This window comes from Chenopodium album, chromosome 7 (assembly GCF_948465745.1).
Source record: "Chenopodium album chromosome 7, dcCheAlbu1.1, whole genome shotgun sequence".
In the NCBI taxonomy this organism is placed as follows: domain Eukaryota; kingdom Viridiplantae; phylum Streptophyta; class Magnoliopsida; order Caryophyllales; family Amaranthaceae; genus Chenopodium; species Chenopodium album.
In genome coordinates this window covers 72,201,161-72,218,099 of record NC_137840.1, presented here as the reverse complement: position 1 = coordinate 72,218,099, position 16,939 = coordinate 72,201,161, and the positions used below count along the sequence as shown (strand labels likewise).

Genomic DNA, 16,939 nt, shown 5'->3' with positions numbered 1-16,939 from the left:
ACAAGTAATCCACTAAACTATAGACAAGAAAACAATTGATCTAGATGATGATATCATCAAGTAATAAACCACTAAACACATCTATATTCTCTTCATAAGTAAAACATCCTCAATTCTAAGCTTGTTATCCTACTAAATAAACATACACAGGTACAAAAAGTGGCGAATAAATGAATACTTATAAAATTAGGTTTGGTATGTATAGTTCTTTAGATCAATCCTACATTAAATCCATCTCAATTAAGTCAAATTCGGGCTACAATCAATTATTCAAATTGTATATTCGATCACATCAATAATCAATACAAATAATAAGACGCCAAACCTTCATAGTTAAAGAGACACACCTCTAAATTAAAAATAAATAAATAACTCATTTTCTATTCTTTTCCCATGATCCCACTTGACACGCACCAAAAAAAAACTCTATTTACTAATCCAAAAAAAAGGATGAAAAATAAACAAATCAATCAACATAGTTCATAGTAATACATGTAAATTTGATAATACCTTAATAAAATAATAATATGCAATAAAAAAGTAAAAAAAAAATATATAGAAGGGAAAGAACTAACAAAAATTGATGAACGTAGGTAACACATTAGAGGTCCAGAAGGCAGGAGATTTCTGTTGTCCAAATTTCATAAGGTTTTGCATCGTAATTTAACCTAAAAAATTAAAAGCATATAAAAATAAATTATATCTCCTATGTTTATCACTAAAAATACATACAAAATTTTAATGTGTATATAATTTCTATAGATCTAGTCTCCCTACCTAAAAAAATCATCATATATGTAAAACAAATAAATTATTAATAAACTTCAAAAATATGAATATCAAAATAATTAGTAAATCAAGTTTGCAACGATAAAAAAAAAACATAATCAAACAAGAAAAAAAATGGACTATGATATATTTATAAAATTGTAAATTCTAATTGTGATTAAAATATAACAAGAAGGAAAAATTAAAAACTTATGAAAAAATTAATTAAAATCACATGTAAAATAAATTAAAGGGAAGAAAAGTACAAACCCTAGGCAGCAGAATGTTGGTGTTGATCGATCTATATTGTTGAGGTTCTCAAGTATAGTTATAGAGTTTTGTTTTGTATGACTATCAATCTTTCATCAATATCTCTCCATTTTTTATTTTTTTTTTATGGATAATATTTGTTTCAATATTTTATTGTTTTAATTTGAACTTTTAATTAAAGGGTGCAGAGTAGTGCAGGAAAAAGGGTCCATAGTTCCATCATTTTATTTGTTGGGTGATAAACGGTAACGTTAACAAAGGGTGTACAATTCTGTGTGTTTGGCTACCCCTCGTTTCATCACCCCTTTCTTATTATATTATTAAGCTCGGATGGGTTCGGTGGTATCACATATACGAGTAGTTATGGTTGTACACGCTTAAGGTTAAGATCGATGATATCCTGAATGGTTGTGGTGGTCGCTAATATGACTGGTAACTTTACGTGAGAGATCAAAAGAGCAGAAATGTTTCAAATATTAAGTTGCAAATTATTAGTAGTTTATGAAAGTAATACGCCATACCATTAATACTACTACATTATTGCTATTTGTTATCTCCTTGAATTTTAAACATGTTTGTTGTGATGGATACACGTGAAGAAAATGTTGATTAACATACATGTAACATGTGCGTTAGTTAGTCCGTGTGTCACATACTCACATGACACACTACGACACTAGTTTGACGACGAAAACGAAATTCATTCAGCCATGTCCGATCATTTATATGAATTGAAAGTTGATCTCCATTAACTTGGTAAATATCAGAAAATGAACGTATAATTAAAAAAAATTAAAAAATTAAGCAAAACTTCGAGTGTTATACGAAGTAACAAACCAAATTATACATATATATTTGTTAGTAAGAGTAATTCATCCCATCTACACATAATAGTTAGATAGTGCTGAAGTAGTGAAATAGGATCGGAGATCACTCTAGTTACTTGAGTTGTTGCCTTGGAGTTCTCTAAGCCTGAAAAAAAAAACCATAATTCAACACGATAAGATTCATTATTCAAAATCGGGGTTATACGAGATTTTGTGCACAAAATATAACCTCCGTTTCACATTATTTACAACGATTAGACATTTACCTAGCAATTTCGGCCCTACGCTTAGCTTCTTCAGCCATGGAATGAAGTTCCCGGAAAGAGTGTCTCTCACTAAACAAACCCTTCATGTCTTCAGAACTCCGCCCACCACGTTCCGTCCACCTTTCCGCTGCCCACGCCGCTTCCCTTTCACCCCTTCCAAAGCTCTTTTTATCCGTAAACGCGGTCTATCACCACCCAATACAAATTCATTTTTAAAATAAGTTCAGAAAAAATAAATTTAAAATTTAATACTCGTAATTAATAAAATAATGTAAAAGTTAGTATAGTATAGTACCTTATTATTGAACATTTGATGCCATGCTTTTCCACTAATTGCATATCGAACCGCGAATTTTAAAGGATCTAGAAGCATGTAAGTCACAATGTTGTACAACCATATTACCCCTGTCCAACCCCATCCAATTTTTCTTATTCCGCCCAAATCCCAGTTTGCTTCTGCTGAAATTATGCTAGCAATCTGCATTTCATTACACGATTTCGAGTTAAGCCGAAAAGAACACGTACACATATTTTGTAGTACCATAGTTTGCCTGTCTGTGCAGATTTAATAGTCACGTTGATAGTGTATTTTATGTGAGCTAATAATGTGACAACTATATTATATTACGTACCAATTGGGCGATGAGGAAGGCGACAACGAGGAGAAAGCCGGGTCTTTCGGTGAAAGACCAACCCCTGGCTCGTGTGACAAAGATAAGTGCCTGACTTATAATGCTAACTTGAAGATAGATAGCTGATGCCATTCTTTCCTTTAGATCTTTTTCAACTCCGGGTGCTGATAAGTTGTGTTTGTATTGATTTAAATCTCTTACTCCAAATTTTTCCTGCTCAAATAAATAAATTTAAACAAATTACATTACTTACATAAATAGAATAAAAATTAAGTAACGCTGAACAAATAAAGTGTTAAATAAATATTACTCCATATAAGGAATAATATAATTTGCGATCTTATTACTTGTTAGATTCCGATTTCAGGAGATCTAGAATCGATTCTCACCCCTGCCCTTGTAAGAAGAAAGCCCATTCTAGAAGGGAGGGATGTAAGGAAAATCCCTCCTAGAGTGTACTTGGTGAGATTCGACCTCTGACTTTCACGCTCTGACCTCATGCCTGAAAGTCAGAGAACTAGCCAACTACTCTAGCCTCCTATTTCAATCAAGTTATAACATGAATGGCATAATTTAGTAGGTTTTAGGTACCGCGAAGAAGCTGGTGTCGTAAGCTGCCCAGTAAAACACAATAGTCATGGTAGCAAGGTAGCTACCAAGGACAATTCCAGTGGTAAAAATTTCCTTGAGGTTCCATCGATCTGGTGTCGGCGACGGCTTCACTCTGTCTTTGGATATGGTCATTATGGTACCTACATTACATAAAAATCACTCATTAAATCTATTAATCACAATTCATGAATATTGAAAACCATATACTATAATTGTAGCAAAAGTTCATCAAAATACCGTCATTAAGGATTGCAATCACTAGAATCATGGTAGGTGGGAAATCAAATTTCCAAATTACACATAGCATCATGAATCCCAACTGCCACATAACAACATTAACATTAAGAACACACTTTTACCATGACATAATTTAACGCGTCATATCAAACTGTTGCAATATTAAAGAAACGGAAGAAGTAATATTGACTTATGTTTAGGTTATAAGAAATAATGACTAGAAATTACTTCTTACCACGATACGAATTGTAATGGATACTGCATATATCTGCAGGAGAAAAATGAAAATACAGTATCAGAATTCATACTATGACTAGAATGTTATTGTATATGATGTTGAATAATAATTTTTCGTGTATGACTACTCGAGTAGTACCGTGTAGTTTTTCATTCTTTGGAAGATGGAACGGCTTGTAAGAACAGCACTAATGATAACACTAAGTCCGGGTTCAGTTAAAACAATATCAGAAGCACTTCTAGCAGCATCAGTAGAATCATCAACCGCGATACCAATGTCAGCTCTCTTTAATGCAGGGGCATCGTTTACTCCATCACCTGTCATCCCAACTATGTGTTTTCGCTCTTGCAGTATCTTTACAATATTGTACTTGTGTTCTGCAATTGAAATAAACATCTTAATTAAACAATATTGACATAATATGTTGAAAAACCGGGTTTTGTGCTGAAAAAAGCAGGACAGTTACCAGGAAAAACACCAGCAAAACCATCAGCATTTTCGATTAGTTCCTCGATTGGTGGCATATCAGGACTTCTGTCTTTGTTGTCACCTAAAATAGTTGAAGAAGGGTACATGTTTGTGCCCATTCCTAGCCTTCTTCCTGTTTCTTTCCCAATTGCAAGCTGGTCCCCTGATTTATATAACAAAAAAGTAATAAAAAGCGAAAATTATGTTCATTTCTCTGCTTTTGAGTTAAAATGTTTTTATGCAAATGTTGATCAATATAAGTAGCAACCTGTAATCATCTTAACACTGACACCGAGGTCTAGAGCCTTTCTGATGGTCTCAGCACTATCATGACGAGGAGGGTCAAAAAGTGGAAGAAGCGCGACAAATTCCCATGGACCACCTGGGCTTTCTTGGGTTCCTTCAGGCACTTCCTACACAAAATTACAAGAAAATATAATGGCATGTTAAGTAGTACTAACAATGATGCCTTAAAATAGTTATGCACTTTATGAAAAATAACATTATATTATACCTCTTTTTTAAGATGATTAATTCTACTAATGAAACACATTATTGATGGAACAAGATCATGCAGTGGTTACCTGGCGAGCAACACCAAGAGAACGAAGTCCACGATTAGCAAAATTGTCGATTACTGTATGAACTTTACGTTCAATTGCTGATTGGTTATGAGCCAACTCTAGAATCTGTTAAGGTAGACATATTAGTAAGGTGGTGAAGCAATGTAAGTACAATTTTTTTATTTTTTTTTCCCCCTGATTTTCTGACAATGTTTATACCTGTTCTGGTGCACCTTTGCTAACCCTGTGCATTTTACCAGCTTCATCAATGTAAGTCAGCGCGGTTCTTTTATCAGTTGGATTAAATGGTAAGAAATGAACCTCTTTGATCCCTTCCCTTGCCTTCTCTCAAAAAAATAAAACAACTTAGATCAAAACTCATATTTCATATAAGACTACTTGTAACTTCACGTGTATTTATATGTCAACCAAACAACCACCTAGTAGCTAGCCTACACGTATATAAAGATGTACCTGCTTAGGGTCAGGCAACATTGATACAATAGCACCATCAATAGCATCTTGATTTTCTGTTCTCGACGCTCTAGCAGCCAATAACACTACCATGTCCTTATCCACACCTTTGGCAAATACCTGCATTAAGCTAATAATGTCACTATTTTGTATACGAGTAGTACTTAATTTGTGACATTAATTAATGAAAGTGTGCAAAACCTCGATCAAATTTTTATCAACAGTTAGCTTGTTAAGTGTCAATGTGCCAGTTTTGTCACTACAAAGCACATCCATGCCAGCCATTTCCTCGATTGCTGTCATTCTCTTTGTTATTGCACCCTGCAAATTAAGACCATCTTTATTATCAAGCTCACATTTTTTAAGCCATGGTCCGAGGACTTATGACAGTACACGTGACTATTAATTTATAATTTATAAACTAAAAGTATAAACCTGTTGTGCCAAGCGATGTGAGCCAATGGCCATAGTAACAGAGAGAACAGTAGGCATGGCTATAGGGATCCCACCAATAAGCAAGACGAGGAGATTGTCTATGCCAACGCGGTATGGCCTTTGGTGCAATGCATATATTACTATGATTTCTATCAGCATTCCAACCGCGATTGAGCATATACAGAAGTTCCCAATTGATGTTAAAACCTGCAGTCCAAAAACCGAAAATTGCACATTATAAGATTACCAATGATCACATAAAAATTAAACAATGCAGCATTAGAATTAAAAGAAAATAACACTAACCTTTTGGAAGTGGCCAACATGGTTAGTGTTTTCTACAAGATGAGCAGCCTTGCCAAAGAAAGTGTTGATGCCGGTTGCGATAACAACGGCCTCAATCTCACCTTGCTTACATGTTGAGCCTGAGTAAACTTGGTTTCCTGGATGTTTAGTCACTGGAAGTGACTCTCCTGTAAGTGCTGACTGTTACATTTTCAGGGAGGCCAATGTCAAGAAAAAAAAAAAAAAAAGACGGTAACAAAATTTCTTATACTTGCTAAGAATTCTGCTACCATAAGGCAGATTTTGATAAGATATTTGTCTTGGTGTACATAAATTTTTGTTGATTAAGCAAAAATATTAACCATATACAGGGTAGTGGATTTAAGCATGTGTAGGGTGGTCGATCACACAGGGCCTCTAAGTGTAACTACTATAAAAGGACTCTTGTTTTGAAATTTGTTAATCAATAATCTATTCTTCAATTTCATCACAAAATTTGTTATTTCACAAAATATTTTTCGTCAAAAAAAAAAAAGGTTTTAGGCTCAATTTAACAAAATTGCACCGGGTCATTTCTAGTGTTAGCATTTGTAGCCCCGCCTATGTGAATATATATGTATATAGCCTAATGGTGCAAAGGTAGCTAGTAATTAATGATCGTCTTGTATGATAATTGAGTCACAACATATTCATCTAGCCAACAAAACTTTGTATTAGCTTACGAAAATTTACTATTACAAAGAACAATTGTCTTGATTATGGTAAATATTGTCTTGGTAAATATTTAATTCGACTATTCATAGAGTTTAGTCGACATCAAAACAACAAATAATCCGTACTAATCATGAGAAGGAATTTTCTTTATTTTGTCACAGTCTTTCATTTTCAACAATATTGAAAAGATTTGAAACACTATTATATTGATCATTTCATAATTAAGACAGTTGCAAAAATGAAATACAATATACATTATAATCAATGCTTAACTACATGTATAGCACTTTAGCCGGCTGAGTGACTGACCAAAAATAAATTAAAAAAAGAATAAAATTAACCAAATAAAATACAGATTGGCAAATTTATAATGTAATAATTATATAATTAAGAAGATAATTAACCTGGTCAATTTTGAGAGGGTCACCATTAAGAAGACGTGCATCAGCTGGTACAATATCTCCAAGTTTGATGCTAATAATATCCCCTGGTACCAATCTTATTGCATCATCTTCATTCCACTCCCCATTTCTCAGGACCTACTTGAATATATTTATTAATAATACGACGTAACAATAACAATATGACACAGTATTGACAATTTTGTTACTTTCTTAAACACGTAAAACTTAACATGTTGCAATATTTATGAAACTAAAGAAGTGTAATACCGATGTACCTTAGCTTTTGGTGCTAGACGAGCCATAAGAGCAGCCGCTGCATTACCGGCATTGTTTTCTTCTATGTAACTGATTGTTGAGTTTACCAGCAGCAACACTACTATTCCTATAAAATCTGGATAATCTGGTCCTTTCCCCTGTTTTTAAAAAAAAATTTAAATAAATAAAAAACACCCATTAATTTCCTTCAGTTTTATGACATTAATGTTTTGTACGTATGTATATGTTACACTAGTACAGTCCTACTCTTTTTGAATTTTAATACTGATTATAAACAAAAATTAACTTTTACTATTACTAATTATAGTAAAATAAAAAAGGAAAGCAGAGGAAAACAGAGGAGCAATCATTTTCTAATTTAATTTTTTATGACATTTGTTGGAAGTAAGAAGATAATAAGTTAGATTATAGCTCTAATTTCAATTTTGACCAAAGTTAAATTAATTTAACGAATTTTATAACATATGGAGTATGAAGTACTTGTAATATAAATCATACATGAAAAAGAAGTCTAGTGTTAAACAAGGCTTTGAACTTTTTTAACATGAAACCTTAAATCAACTTAAACTTATGGTTAAATTAGGTACGTCTGACATAAAATTATCGTCGTGAGCATGAGAAGAGGGAGAGAGTGAAGGTAGTAATTACCCCTCCATGAGCAAGAGCAATAGCCATGATAGCAGCAATTTCCATGACCCATGATAGAGGATTCCACATAAATCCCAAGAATTTCAGTATCTTGCTCTCCTGTCAACCAACAAAAGTTACATACCACGCAAATTGATTAATGTTAATTACTCCCTCTATTTCAAAATAATAAGACACATTTTATTTGTGATTCATCTATAACAACTCGTGTTAGATTATACGAGTAGGCTGGAATTACAATGTCATCACTACCATACCTTAGTGGATACATAAAAGGTAAAAAAGGAGAAGTTTGTAATTTTACCCGCTACATTTGAAACAATGTTTATTATATTGGGACAACATAAGATAGAAGCGTGACCTACTCTTAACAAATATACTAAACCAAAAATAAATTAAAAATTTACCACTTACCTTTTTCTCCTCAAGTTTGTTGTATCCGTATTTTGCAATTCTTTGCTCAACTTCATCAGAGCTCAACCCATTTCTGGTACATTGTAGACTCTCAAACACTTCTTCAATTGGTACATTTTCCTACACACACATAACACATACAAATTAAAGAAAGATTAATTAACATTTCAAAAATCATATGAAAATTTGAAATTTTTAGTTAAATATAGACTACAACTAATTAATTAATTACCAAATCAACATCTTCTGCAGCTTCACGAGTTTCCTCTAACTTGGAAGCCATATTTAACCCCTCCAAAATCTCTCCTTCTACAAGATTTTTCGACGAAAATCTGCCAAACGAACAATGTTTTAGCAATTTCTTCATTATTAGACGTTCTAAAAATTGTATATAGATAAATGGAACCACTTTTTAAAATCTTATTTACATGTTCGAGCCCAATCCATGGCTTGGACCAATTTATTTCATATTGAATATACATGTTATGGTTCCTTTATTTTTCAAACATTGAATAAATGTACGATTATTTGATCAGTTCTTCTCTATATAACAAGAGTAGAGATTAAAAAAAAATGTAACCGAAAAAACTTTATAATAAGTGATAAATGCAATAAAATGGTGCATTTAACACTTGCATTAGTTTACAGTCTAGTATTTCTTTTTTCTAAACCAAATTAAATTACGGAGTATGTATAAAAAGAAAAAAAATAGCAATATAATACCTGAATCAATGCTGTGAAGATTAGTTTCTCAACAAAAACATGAAGCTAACACTAAAAAATGAATCAAATAATGGGAAATGAATAAATTAATTTTTCTATTCAAAAATTGATTGTAATTTGAATTAAGTTACGTTGCTAGATATTTATATGATCTATAAATTTGAAAGTTTCATGAACGAATCTTAATTGTTTTAAAAAATTAAAAAAAAAAAATGAACAAATCTTAATTAATATAGAATTGGGCAGCTCTAATTAATATAAGCTTCAATTTATCATATCAAGAAGTACTCCGTCGCATATAAGCCGGCCCACTATCAACGCATGCGGGGAGTTCTTCAACTGACCAAAAACCCACGTCAAGTGAAATTCTTCTTTTAAAAAAAAAAAAATTGAATAAATTTGTATACTAATCCGTTGTCAAAAAAGTACAAACTCCAATATTCCGTACATGGTAAATGAATTTTTTTTTTCTTGATTGTTAAAAAAAAAAAAAAAACGATTTCCATAAAAATTGTTGAATTGTAAATTAATTCCCTATTTGCGTCGGTTTAAAAACTTATTCTCATAATATTGTCCACGTAGGATTGGAAAAAGATTTGGTGTTTTTTTTTTTTTTTTAAATTTTTTTTTTACAAAGAACCGCTAACGGTGATAGCGGTTCTATACTTGTTATAAAACCGCTAACGTCATTAGCGGTTCTTATATTAAGTTTTAACTTGTGAAGTTTTCTTATACAACAACCTAATACAAGAACCGCTAACGACATTAGCGGTTTTATAAGTATAAAACTGCTATCACCGTTAACGATTCTTTGCAAAAAAAAAAAAAAAAAAAAAAAAAAACCTACCAAACCTAGGTGGATAATATTGTGGGAATAAGTTTTTAAACCAACGCAAATAGGGAATTAATTTACAATTCAAAAATTTTTAGGGAAATCTTCCAAAAAAAAGAAAAGATAAATGAAATTTATTTGTTAAATAAAAGTATCTTTAAGGGATTTGGGTAGCGTTACGAGACTAGGATGATCCTGGGTTCTTCTTAGCTTTAGTGATGGTTTAAGTTTTTTGTGGTTTTCTTTTCTAACTTTAGATTTGTACTTCTTTCTGGGGCTTGCCCCTAGTGATCAACAAAAAAAAAAAAAAAAAAAAAAAAAAAAAAAAAATCGCTAAGTCTTACTAAAACTACTCTAAAAGTCCTGTTGTACAAGAAACAAATACCGCGATGACAATTTTTGTAAATAGTATAAACTTTCTATTATACTACGTACGTATTATATATATATCGATGTCTCCGAAGATACACATATTAGACGCAATTAAATGAATAAATAGTACCTTTCTCTGTATGGCGTCTTTTTTTATCTTTTAATTTTAGGCGCAACACACGATACCCTACATACCTACTAAAATCCTTGTAATTACGATTATGCCCCTGAGCCTGATATCAAGTATGCGTTACGATAGCCTCCTTACTGAAATGCTAAAATAGTCTTGTTGCAATAGGTGGTCTATTACAGCAAGTTTCAATAGTCCAAGATAACTTCATTTCAATGTACTCTGTAGTAAATTTGTTGCAAATCTCAACGAACAAAAATTAGTAATCAATTTAGTGTCGATATTAAAAAATTGTTTAGAGAGAAAATAAATGGACAAACAATAACCACATGTATACATACTATATTGATACCTCAATATCACCATTATACTATATGTTATCAAAATTGTACTACACACCTAAAGACTAAACAAAATCAAATACTATATATCTTATACATATGCATGCTCTCTACTTTTTCTTTACAAATAATACGTACGTACTACTAAATATTTGGCATCATATTATTGTATAATATGATACTATATAATATGATTATAGACATGATAGAATAAGCTAAGAATAATACCAATAACATAGGAATATTATTGCAATTAACTAAAAAGAAGAGAAGCATTGATCATGATCGGAAGAGTTGGAGTCGTCACAAGGAGAGTGATTATGTCTGCCTTCGTAAGTTGTTATTACCATTCGACAATCTTCGGATAGTCTTTCCACTCTTTTCTTCACTCTACAATTGCTATGTGTGCATCGATAATAACTCCTGTAATTTCGAATTATTGTAATTAGTAATACGTGATAATAATTAACTAGATCGAGTTGATTACAACAACAATTATGTATTGTGGATGCCTTCCACACATACATAGAGATTTTATTCGCCAATTATGCTTCCATGCCTTTCTTGGTCGGACCAAACCAACCGGTACGGTGATTGGTTTAGGAAGACATACCTGTACTATAATACCATGATCATAACCTAAGGGAGGTTTATTATGGCCTTATATTACAGCCTATAAAAACAATATTCATTCAATTCGATATCAATGGAAAATCTAAGCAAAAACCAAGCGTATTAAATTTTCTTCAATTGGCATGGTATGTAACATGACAGTCATACATCTGAGTGTACCAATTTCTCAAAATAAAGCATATATACAGTATAATTTTGACAGCTTGTCAACTACGTCGTACTTAGTTTGCCTTTAAGAGCACTATGTTCTAATTAAGATAATTACCTCACTTAAAGCGTTGTCTAGATTTTAAACCTTCTCCACAATTACCTAATCATCAATCGATCTATTATGATGGGAAAACCTACCTTAGCTTAGACGACGAATAGTCGAATACTAGCTATATAATACGAAGTATAACATATTTATTCTACTCTATATGTACTGTGTATATCTTCATTTTACAATTACCGTACCATTAACATTAATATATATGCTCAAGATCCTTAATTAGGTTTGATCACTATATATCTCTTCTTATATCCCGCTTCTTTATTTTGCCACACAATCAATTAGTTAACGTGTGTTTTACCTATGAAATATTTCCAAAGACCACTACATGTAATTGTATGCAATATAACTACATAATGTGGCAAGATGAAAAAGACATATAGTAGATCAGCTCAGTAGGGATGACAATGGGGTGGGTCGGTTGCGGATGATAGTACCTCCGTACTCATATCCGCCTAAAAATCTTAGATCCATCCCCGCCCCACCACCCATGGCAAGTACAATATCCACATTTATACCTGTTCCGCTGGGTACAAAATAAAATCCATCCCCGCCCTACCACCCACCTCATACTCACCCCATATACTTGCTCCAAAACCGTTCCAAACCCACTGTCATGATGTTGTGTTGTATCTCATTAATGACAATTACATCAAATTATGTTACGGAGTAAAAAATTTGGGACTCTTATTATAGTATGGGCGAATTGGGCCTCAAGGGGTATTAAAATTCATAAATTCTAAACTCTTCTTAAGAAAATATAGGCGGGTATAAGGCGGGTACGAAGTGGGGCGGATCTAACCTAAAATCTATACCAGCCCCATCACCCATAGCGGGTACACATTTTATACCCATGGCGGATCTCCCATTCAAACCAACCCATTGTCATCCCTACAAATGAGACACAAATTGAGATATGTTAATAAGTTGTTAACGGATGGACCAACATCCCCAAAGACACTATTATTAAATACATGTGTAACAGTGTTAAGAGTATCCTTTAGAACGTACGAAACCCATGATTAACTGAAACTTTGTAAGAAGAAATCAGAGTAATGCACTTGTTGATTGAAATCAGAGTAAGATATCGAAGTATATATTCTAAAATCAACAATATTACAAGTACAAAAAGACGACCTATATATGGTTGTTAGTTGCACGCCCTCTAATATGATTTTATAGTCAGTCCACTGATCCTATTATCTTGATTTACTACTTGAGTATTTCTACCACTACTCCTGACCATATATATGGCCTTCATTCAGTCGTCACACCTCGTGAATCAATTTGATTCTTTACCAAGTTATGAACTCAACGGGGGTACATTTTATATCATGCAACTCTCTTTTTGGCCGATCAATAATATAATTTTTTTGGTTGACTTATACTACCTCCGTTATGGGTTATGTGCAACGATTAGTCATTTTTCCTCTCTGCTTTATGTCAAATCGTTGCACATAACTTGTAACGGAGGTAGTAGTTAAAAAAAAAAAATCAATTTATAACAGAACTATATTATAAGGGTTATAATCATGACTTTTGCATTAAATATGACTTTTGCACTAAATAATCAAAATTAGGGATTGATCTGATGACACTTGAACCGATCAGAAATACAGTGTGCTAATAATTAAATAATGTGTTTATAATTTGAGTTACGAAATAAAGTAGTATGTAGCATGAAATAACTTGGGATGAAGCAATTCAAGCAAATAAAATATTTATATAGTTATATAGTGAAGTAATATAGACCTACTAGTCGCATAATTAGTTCAGATCACAATATTAAGCAACTATAAGTCATCTTGCCTACATTAAAAGCTACCTAATTAGTTATACTAATGATGCTTTTGTTGATTTTACAGCTATTGATCTTATCTAAGTCCATCTATCAGCAGGTAATAACCAACACTTAACAATTCAATCACCAAATTCTCTTTTCTATCATCTACTACCTTTGTCCGAAAATAATAGTCACATCATCTAAATTTCACGTACCCACAACTAAGGCATGTGTGAAACGCTATGTAGTTGGATCAATCTCATATTCTCTTTGTTGACAATGGTATGAAGTCAATATCTCTAATTGATAAAGTATGTGACTAAATTTATTTTTTCCCGCGTTCTAAAAAATTACATTTATAATTTTTCGGTGTTTTTGAGAGGGGGTATATATACATTTATAGGGGCTCTGTGGCATTACATATATAAAGCAGTGCATATTCTAGTATGTGCTTATCTATGTGTACCACTTTCTAATTACCACAATATACGTATACCACACATATATTGTGGTCCAAATTGGCCACAATTATGTACTAACAATGTTTCGCTTATGTAATGCAGTGAATATGTGAGCTTGCGACACATTATTTTCTAGGATTTGATACTGGGATTGGATATTTTATGATACAGATAGATGATTATGGAAGGATGATGAGAAATTTAACGTAACCAATTATAACATACATTTTAAGATCTTGTGTTATCCAATTCCCGAAACTTGATCCCTAGTTTTTCAAGGGTATCAAAGAAGTGCACTACTAACATGATGCAACTGTTGTACTTACTCCAACCGTTTATTTTTAGTTGCAACAGTCTGACTAATTTTAGTCAAACCGTTATACAACTAAAAGTGAGCGAAAAAGGCTAAGTATATTACGGAGTATTATGAAAATTGAAAGAACACAGTTAGTGTACTTCGTTACTTAAAAGACATTTCTAAAAGACATTTCTAGTACATTCTACGGTCGAATTAATGCATTACAATGTTAAATGTTAAAGATTACCCATATGAAATTCTTATAGTATAAGGATAGGATATTACAATTGACTTTAATTTGTCGTCGAAATTAAAGTCAATTTGTCATTAATAGTAATATACTATAGACAACCTAATTGCTAACTAATGATCCCTTAATAATTGTACGTTAAACATCAATCTAATAGTGTATGTAATGTACTAATGTGCACATTAAACTCATTAAATAATATTGGATGGTTTGATTTGATATATTTTTAGAAGAGTAAAATTGAAGCTAGTAAAATGTGCACATTTGAATTAGCAAAGCATCAATCAAAATCTCAACAAATAAACTAAAAATGAAGCAAATTAAGTATGTGTTTAACTACCTTGGATGAAGACTATTCTTGACAACTTTCTGACCATATTTGCGCCACTTATAACCATCATCAAGTACGTCGATGTCACTCCTTGTTTGAAAACAAAACCTTGGCTCCCTTAGCTTCCTCCTTATCTTCATCTTGTTCTTTTCTGAGCTCGAGTTCTTCCACCTATATCGTTACAATAATTTTGATAAGGAAAATGGTAACGAACGCCCTGGGGGCGTTAGATAAGCTAGTTAAAAGTAGAAATATTAAATTAAAACTAATATTAATTAATTTATTTTTTTTGAACGGAAAAACTAATATTAATTACACCAATTGCATTATATCATTAAGTACAAGGTGCAAAAATTGAATAATCGATAACTTATCATATAAAAATGCTTATTGCATTGAAAGTATTAGAAGATAACATTATTGACAATAATACGCATTAATTAACTAAGCACGAACATTATCTTGTATAACCACATCATTTATCAGACCGTCCAAATTAAATGTAGCATTAGCTGAGTATGTAATAATTTCAACTATTAATATGACAGTTAATTAAATTGAACTAATATAGTAGTGAACCATATATACAATGTGACATGGCACGTGTACGGTCAAGGTAGTCATGATTCTAACATGTATTGTAGTTGCACCTTATGCAAAACAAGTTCATGAATTTGTACGTAATGTAAATAACTTGTCTTAGCTCAAGTAATAATCGAATTTTAAGTTCTAGTTCAATGCCTAGGGCAATTTCCATTTGATCTAGTGCATAAATAATAGTATTTTTTCAAATCGAACCAATAATTATTGTTTTTTGGAGTAGAAAAACATTAACAGTATAACAACAACTGAGAAGGATAGTAGACTTATTTGTTACCCTTCTCATTTACTCCCTCCGTTCTTTTTTGTTTTTCCTCTTTAGATTTTTTTATATTTTTTGTTTTAGACAATAAAATTAAACAGAGGAAGTATATATAGCTTAGAGATGAAGATGGCTAGTACCAAGAATGCTCAGCTCCATCGTTACCGCGACCATTACCACCATTGGAGTTGTCCCCAGCAATAGCTTTCGGATCTGATGATCCTTCCACCTGAATATTCACCATGTAAGTTATACATTATTGTTAAACTAAAAAAAAAAATCGTATATATACTACTATAATTATGTATCATACAAATACAAAATATATACTATACTATATAAATAATAATAATCATTAATTTAACACTTTGGATTAATAGTGCAATTTTATATAAACATAAAACATAGCTAGGTATATATCCAGGGTTTCCAATATGAAAAGAACATAATATATGCATGTCATAAAATTTAAATACTATATATATAAAACTATACTATATATAGATATTAGATATTAATATTAACCTGTTGATCAGTAGTATTGTTACTACTATTCCAAGACTGCCTTGTAGTAGTGACATAATTATCAAAATTACCAACAAGCCCTTTAGTGGTGGTGGTGACGGCGGTGGTGGTGTTGTGTGAATCGGATCCCCGATGATCCGTGATCTGATACGGAGGCGGTGGCGGTGGTGGTGGTGGTTGGTGACTCAAGAAGGTGGTGAGCATAACATGATTAGAATGATGAGATAATTCCAAGGATTGAGGAAACCCTTGTAAATTAGAAGGATTATTATTAGAAGTAGAAGGATTATTACTTGAATGAATCAAGGACATGTGGAGGTCATAGTTTGGGAAATTTGTGCTACTACTTCTAGTATGATCTCTTTCCATGATATAATGATAATAATCAACTAGTGTTATTCTATGATTTTTGCTTTTTTTTTTAGGAGAGAGAAAGAGGAAGAGATGAGAAATATTGGGGTTTTTTGTTCAAGAAGTAATAATAAAACCCTTGAAAGTAATCATGGAATATTTTAGTACACACACATAATACAAGCACTTTAGTTTGATTTATACTATTTCAAAAAAGAGAAAAATAAAAGTCACAAATTACTGTT

At 32.0% G+C, this 16,939-nt stretch overlaps 2 protein-coding genes across 2 annotated transcripts; both read right to left on the bottom strand.

Moving 5' to 3' along the window:
• Positions 1–1,827: 1,827 nt before the first annotated feature.
• LOC145640632 (plasma membrane ATPase 1-like) lies at positions 1,828–8,898 on the bottom strand. Its single transcript, XM_081691874.1, has 21 exons — positions 8,764–8,898; positions 8,532–8,651; positions 8,118–8,216; positions 7,469–7,606; positions 7,194–7,328; positions 6,097–6,276; positions 5,791–5,997; positions 5,557–5,676; positions 5,356–5,475; positions 5,101–5,223; positions 4,903–5,007; positions 4,587–4,731; positions 4,317–4,481; positions 3,989–4,227; positions 3,848–3,880; positions 3,613–3,694; positions 3,355–3,515; positions 2,764–2,976; positions 2,427–2,609; positions 2,132–2,316; positions 1,828–2,010 (listed from the first exon to the last, which is right to left on the bottom strand). Exons 1-21 carry the CDS (start codon positions 8,896–8,898, stop codon positions 1,974–1,976), a joined length of 2,925 nt encoding a protein of 974 aa, XP_081548000.1. The 3' UTR covers positions 1,828–1,973.
• A 2,117-nt stretch (positions 8,899–11,015) lies between these two features.
• LOC145638404 (uncharacterized) lies at positions 11,016–16,802 on the bottom strand. The gene is made up of 4 exons (XM_081689373.1): positions 16,344–16,802; positions 15,959–16,047; positions 14,966–15,127; positions 11,016–11,352 (listed from the first exon to the last, which is right to left on the bottom strand). The coding sequence occupies exons 1-4, from the start codon at positions 16,710–16,712 to the stop codon at positions 11,187–11,189; spliced, it is 786 nt and encodes a 261-aa protein (XP_081545499.1). The 5' UTR covers positions 16,713–16,802; the 3' UTR covers positions 11,016–11,186.
• Positions 16,803–16,939: the final 137 nt, after the last annotated feature.